We start from the raw sequence: 7,150 nt of genomic DNA, 5'->3' as shown, positions 1-7,150 counted from the left end.
GAAAGAGAAAGAGAAAAGTGAACAGAGTTGCTCGTGTCTGGGGCAGAAGCCAGGAGCTAGACCATACCCTGACAGATTCTTCCTCATGAGACCTCAGGGCTTGGCACACATACATCAAATACTGGGAGGTGAGTGCCAAGTTAAACTCATGCCTACTCAAAGCCTGTGTGTTTGCTGTCCAAACAGCCACTCGGGCATCCCAGGCCACGTGCTCCTAGCAAAATCCCAAAACCCAACAAAAAACCTTCCAGGGGGTTTCGTCCAGGAAATAGTGCATTGCTTCCTATAGCTCAACTTGGTCACTTCTGCAAGTTAAACATGTTTTGGTTATTCAGTATCTTTGTACAGAAATTGTTTCCATGGTACAGGCCATCCCCGCATCTCTCCCTTTTATGTTTTATTGCTCAGTATAGGAACTGCCAATTTCATTCACTTCTTTGTTGCACTGGCCTTTGTAACCCTCACAAGGCCTAAAGCTTACACTGAAAAGGCCTGGTTAGCACTGACCTTCAGGCAGAAAAGATGATTAAGGCATCAGAGGAGAAAAGAATATTTAACTCCAATAACTTATGCAAGTGAGGTTCAGTAAATAACAGAAGAGCTCAGCTCAGCCAAGCAGGGAGACAGTCAGAGGTAACAATGGCTCTTCAAAGGACTTTGAAGTAGTTAGTGGTTCAAATTCCCCTGTTCACATGCACAAGACTGAACAACACAGAAGAGCCCAAAATCCCCACTTCAAGGCAGCCTGAAGTCAGATTTTACACTGGAACCATTTTGGTATTTGAATGACTTAAGATAGAGATCAGAGACAATGAGGAGAGGAACACTTTGCTGCTCTTCCATTAAGCTGGCAGAGAATTAGCACCTTCTATCAAATTTCTACCTTTATAGTAGCTGTGCTAATGACTCCACGGCTAATACAAGGGAGATTAATAACACCTAGAAGAGGAATGCTTCTGTCTGAAGTAAAACTACCTCTGTCATTAATCCCATTAGATACTACAAAGTACTTACTCTATCCAACAGGCTAGAAAAATAAAAGTCCATTTCTCTGCAATTAGCTGTCGAAACAGTGTTCTAATGATAAAAGAATGGGAAAATATGCCTTTTAATAACAGGCTTTAGGAAATCTTTCCATGCAGCCTATCAAAGAAGGTTAAAGGATGACTGGACCACAGTCTTTTATCACAAAGAGAGCAATCACTGAGACACTGAATTCCTCACGCTGAGAGAGATGTAACAAGATCCAACAGCAGGAAAGAGAAGCCAAAGCAGTGTAGACTTAAAATATATATTTTAATGTAACTGAGCACTTTAACAGTTTAAGCAGGGTCACAGTGATCTCCTCCAGCCTTTGCCAACATTAAGAAGTAGGAACCCACAGCAGGATGGTGGTGGGGGCTGGACACACTTTTTAGCTTCTGCATCTATTCTGCACCAGATTCAGTGCCCTTGGTGGGCTGTGCTGCTGTGACACACTGCCCTGGCTCCTGTACAGCAGCAGGGATGGAGGTGTCCCAAGGATGGGTGTTCTGGGAGGTCAGGGGCTTGGCATGGAGAGCCACTCTGTCCACAGCCAGCACAGCTGCTTTCCCTCCCCACACTCAGAGAACACACACAGAGCCCTGAGAACTTGCCTGTAAAATGAAGAGCTCTGTCCTGCCTCTATCACATTGCTTTTGATCTCCACAGTCCTCCCACAGAGCCTGCAGAGCAATCCCTAGGACCTTGCCTACAGATTTAATACTAGAAAGAAGGAGAAAAAAAGGCTCCCCTCCCCATTTATCCTGCCAGCTGCTAAAGAACAAATCACCCATGTACACACAGCCCTTCCTGGTATGGAAGGGTGCTTTTAAAAAAAAGATAACTGAATTCTCTACTGTATCCACACATGCCTGATGCAAGGCTTGCATCACCATTCATTTTTCCTGGAATTAGCATTTTTGTTAGAGTCATTCCAGTTCTCTCACAAGGTCCCCTCCAGGTTCTGTGGTTACTGATTTAAACCTGGCTGGAATTGAGACATTTCTATTTTTGACTATGTGCTTCAGATAGCTTTTCATTAATCAGGAGGGAAGACAAGCTGGCAGACTTTGCCATTATCTGAAACTCAAACTCAGCTGCATGAAGCACTCCTTTAGATACAGCCTCTATTAATCACTGTTCTTATTTAAATCCCTTTGAACTCCCCAAATTTACACTGTAATGCTGTGAGCTCCAACTCAGAAGGTCCTGACAGTCCAAACAGACTTTGATGCATGCAGAACCATGAGGTTTGGCTCTGACAAACCCTCTCTGACCTCCACATCCCTGCTGGGGCATTATTTGGTGTCAGCCATGTAGGCCAGCTTGAAAGAAAGACGCCTGCTTCCATCTCCTCCACACACCCAGGCACTCCCAGCTCAAAATTAAAAAGGGTGCAAACACTTGGCTCATCATGTTTTCAGTTGAGTCTGAATGTGGGGAATGTTAACATGAATTGTAGGCTCCCACCCAAATCCAGAAATTGCTGGATTGTAATTGTAATGTAAATAAGTCTGTTTTCATAATTGTCCTCTCCAACTTGCTCCAGCAGCAAAACAGTCATCCTGCACATTGTGTAACCAATGCCAACTGGTTTCAAAATGGGAGAGCTGGGAGCCATAAAGGCAAGCCTGTGCTCCAGCTGTATGGATCCTGCTGCTGGATCCTATATTTGTAAAAATAATTTCTGACACGTCATCCTACCAGGGGCTCAGTTGTCCTAAAAATATCCAACCCTCAAGTTTTATAGAAAAGCTTTATTTGGAATCTGAGTTCTACATAGACTGGAGAGATGCACTTTCCTGATTATCCTGATTCAATTAAAACCACTCATCAAAAAGTTCTTTAATTGCAATCTCTGACAAGGCAATAAAGTTTGAGTGCAAACTCTGAAAGGACTTGTCCAAATAAGCTGCTTTTTAGAGTTTAAAAGTCTGCAGCATTAAAATCTTTTATATGCAAAAGTCATGGGGATTTTTTGCTGGTTTTCACCTGAGTATTTGATGTAAAATAAGATTAAAAAGATGGGCAAAAGTCAAGCTCAGCCTGACAGGTATTTCAGAGAGTGAAACACCCTTGCACTTCTGAACCATAACCGCTCACCTTTCGTGCTCTCTAAACTCAGAGTCAAGGAGGCAGCAGCTTCTCATTCATTAAAGGCAGGAGCAGAAAAACCTCCAAAGTATTCTGCACGGGTACCAATTACAAAGTGTTTACTGAGAGAAGACTTGCACAAGCATCTAATTATGGTTTCTCATGTGTTATTACAGTAACACACAGCCCCACACCATATGCTGATCAGACCTGGCTACAGACAGACGACAGTCTGACTAGACACAGCATTTTAAAACTTTTATTAATAAATTTTTACACATCTAAAGTACATGCTTAGTCACAGGTACAAAACCCACAATATAAAATTAATTAGAAATAAACAAACAAACAAAAAAATAAAGTACAGCATCATAGTTAACAAAGCCCTCTGGGGAGGGAGATGAGAGGAGGGACATGAAAACAACCATTCCTCAAAACAGCAGGGAAGAAGAGGTGCTTGTCAGAAATATCTTATTGAAAGACTCTTGAAAGAAATGTTGACTTTGCTGTAGCATCTCAAAACACATGCAAACGTTTTTCAACAAGGGGGATCCCCCTGCCTTAGCAGCTTCAAAATTGTCCACCTGCAGAATGATCTACATTTGAGGACTCATCAGTTTTCCAGAATTCCAAAGTTCCATTATATTTAAAGAAACTCAGGTGTGGATGACTTTGTGGTAGGTAATGATCAGCTCTCAAGGAGAGCAAGAATACAAAGTTCCTTGCTCAGCTCTCCACTGCAGGCATGATATTCAGTCTGAGCACGACCATCATGGTCCAGATGGAGCTCTTCTTCTCTTTGGTATTTCCTTCACTCGTGATGCTGAGCCATATGCTGAGATGAAGAAGCCCAGCAAGGTTTTGGACTCACCCTAGCTCTGCACACAGACTGAGGGGAGCCACCCCCTGAGAACTGCAGCCCTGCCAAGACACTTCAGCTACAGCTGTGGCAGGGTCAAGCCCACTGCCATGCCAGACAGCATCCCATAAATGTCAGGTGAGTTCTTCTTATGGAGATCACCATAACCCACCCTTTGCTGATACACTGGCTCTTCTCCCTCCTATCAGAAATCAAGAAGACCACAGGCAGCCTTTTCTTCTCCAGTCTCTTCAGCACATGCCAGAGGGGCTCTGATCCATCACTGGCATTTGGCAGGAGCAGAGACCTCAGAGCAGACTACCAGAATTCTCTCCTCCACTAGCAGATTTCTGTGCACCACAGCTTGAACATCTCCAGCAATGGGCTGATTTTTCTCCCATGTCTTCAGAACCAGTAGCAGTCCCTCCTGCCTGGAGAGGGCTCCAAGCTGTGGACATATGTCCGGAGGCGAGGATCAGCAGGGTGACAGAGAGGTCTGGGGTTTGCATAGGCCTTACCTGCCTGTGAAGGTGCTTTTTTTCTTGGTCCTTGACCCCACACCATTAACCTTGGTGCAGCAGGTGGCAAAGGCTGAGCTACGTTTTCCTGCTCATAATGGCACCTCTGGTTCCTGCACAGCAGCTGTGCACAAGTTGGAAACCGAGGCCAAGTCAGGAGAACCCTCTCCTGTTTTTCAGGGGTTTTCTGCTCCCCTGGCCAGTGAAGCAGTGGGATGGCTGGAGGTAGGAGATGAGCTGGTGGGCATGTAAGAACATCCTGAGGGGGAGATCTTCTGCCCACAGGGGGATCACACTCCAAAGGGCTTTTCCCACGCAGGACAGCAGGTGCCTGGAGTTGGGCTGGCTCAGGAGCAGCCCTGTAGGGCCAGAGTCCTTTCCTGCCCTGTTTTCCAGGGCTGGCCCCACACCCTGCTGGCACAGGGGGGTTTAGGGCCCTGGCTGCTTTGAAAGCTCCCCTAAACCAGAAGCGCCTTTTCTTGCCCGCAGGACGATCACCTGAGTGCACAGGTAAAATCTCATCAGGGACAACTCACAAGTGCTGCTCTGGCAGCAGGAAAGCAAGAGAGGGTCAGGAGTGATGTGATATCAGACAAGGTGTGCCTACTGATGGCACACATCCAAGAGGGAAACTGGGTTTGTGCTGGACATGGTTCCTCCAAGACTCAGCACTGAACACCCCAAATTAGTCACTAATGAAGATTCTTGGTGCTATATTTACTCAGGAGATTAAATGTCCAGGAGAATCCCTCCAGAGAAGACAACCATAGACAATTCCACTAACCTAAGTCTCCTGGCCAGAGGACTGTGATGCCTCATGCACTAGAAGCAACTCTGAATTGTTTTCCACAAAAAACAAACCTCTGAACCATAAAATGTGTGGCTGCAGCTTTTCCAAAGTTTTGAATCAAACGGAGGAAGAGAGAACTTGAATCGGAAATCTTTGTTTTGGCCAGCTCCCACAGAGTAATAAATGTAACCTTTCTAAAACAAGATGTATCAAGAGCTTCGATGTAAATGATGAAACAAGATTTGGTAACCACAAAATTTGGCTTTTGCACAGCCAGCCTGGCAAGCAGGGCCAAGAGTGCCAGTTTCCACCATTCACCAGCCTGAATGGTGCTACAGGTGAGGATGAAAAGCAAGACTATGAGACAAAATCCTGCGTACCTACAAGCACTTCACATAAAGCAGCTGAATACATTTCAAAACTACATTTGCTTCCACTTTAGGTTTCTAAATATCCTCCAATCATCCCTTTGAAGATAACTCAGTAAAATTAAATACATTTTGATGGCAAAATCTGGACATGACACAGTAATAAACACTGAATGCCTGCCTAAAGAACTAAGGAAACACAAAACAGAATTTTTCTTTCCTTTTGAACTAACAGCAAAGGAAGTCAGGCCATGGTTCAAAAACAGTTGTAATCGAAAATGCAATACTTACATTTTTTCATAGAGGCACTTGCATCCAAGAACGGGTGATGGAAAAATTCATCTGAAAAAAATCAAGAACAACGACTCAGTGAAAGAAAATGCCTGTAAGAAGTTTACAAAGCAGATGAAACACAGGAAGTTAGTGTTATACAGTGATTTTTCCATGCAACAATGGAAGCTGACTGACTATGGTTGCATATAGAAGTGGTCAAGACTACAGGCTGGAGACTAGATGCAGAACTTTCTCATGAAATAAGGATGGGAAATTAATTGGATCCCTGGCTAATCAGGATGGTGAATCACTCTAAATGTAGGGATCCAGGAGAGCTGTATTTATCACACTGCACTGCCACTCACTCCAGGGAATAGGAATGATGGACAAAAAGACTTCCACTGAGTGATCTTCCATGACAGAGACCCAAACCTATCATGCACTGAGGGCAGAAATTTTTAATGGGCCTGTCCAGAACCACAGCCCAGAACTCCCTCCCTTTCACATCAAACACAACTGCTGCTTCCTCCCCTCATTATGGGAATTCATTCTACAGATCCAGGCCAAGAAAAGCTTCTGCCCTGGCTTGCTGAACACTCTCTGCATGTTTGCCTGTCCTCACAAGCAGCCACTTCTCCCAGCTCCTTCATCTCTGATTCACTGCAGCTCTGTGCCAGAGCCCTCTCCTATCACAATCAGCAACTCAGACTTTTGGGAGTGTCAGCCATGGATCAACACTGATTACTGAGCTCCAGCTTCTTTCCCAGAATGGATTTCCTGTTGCAACACCCAAGGTTTACAAACTTCTTCTGTAAACAGCTCCTCTGTGGGGACTGAGCTTTCCAGAATGCAGTCACTGGGTTTTTTGTTTGTCTGCTTTTTTATCTTAAACAATCCCTGTCCCCCCAGCCTCTCCTCCCCACTGCTGTGCCAGGGTCCTGCAGCAGAGTGCAGGGGTCTGGAGCTCAGCCCAAGACAAGGGATGGAAATCTTTGGCAGGGAAAGCTGGCATCTCACAGATTAGATCTGCTGTGGATGGAGAACATCCCCATCCTGTGGGAGCTGCTCAGCTGCTGGGGTTTCCTGCTCCTTTTTCAGCCTGCTGCACTAGAGGAGGGTACCATCCATCCCTCAGCCAAGCTGACTCAACTGAGGGGGTGGAAATGATGATTTCTTTCACTTTTCCCCCACTCCTCGCTCCAAACTGCTTATTAGCTGTGCTTGC

The 7,150-nt window shown here is 45.1% G+C and overlaps 1 protein-coding gene across 1 annotated transcript in view; it reads right to left on the bottom strand.

Annotated features, from left to right (window-relative positions):
• The window catches only part of ULK1 (unc-51 like autophagy activating kinase 1), a 76,266-nt gene that overhangs the window by 28,875 nt on the left and 40,241 nt on the right, over positions 1–7,150 (bottom strand). The window contains exon 11 of the mRNA XM_014307181.2: positions 5,944–5,994. Within this exon, the coding sequence (XP_014162656.1) occupies positions 5,944–5,994 (51 nt within the window). The remainder of the gene's footprint in view (positions 1–5,943; positions 5,995–7,150) is intronic.

The sequence above is a fragment of the Geospiza fortis genome, unplaced genomic scaffold (assembly GCF_000277835.1).
Source record: "Geospiza fortis unplaced genomic scaffold, GeoFor_1.0 scaffold408, whole genome shotgun sequence".
Classification (NCBI taxonomy): domain Eukaryota; kingdom Metazoa; phylum Chordata; class Aves; order Passeriformes; family Thraupidae; genus Geospiza; species Geospiza fortis.
Note: the sequence above shows the minus strand (reverse complement) of the source record. Positions and strands in the feature narration are given on the sequence as shown.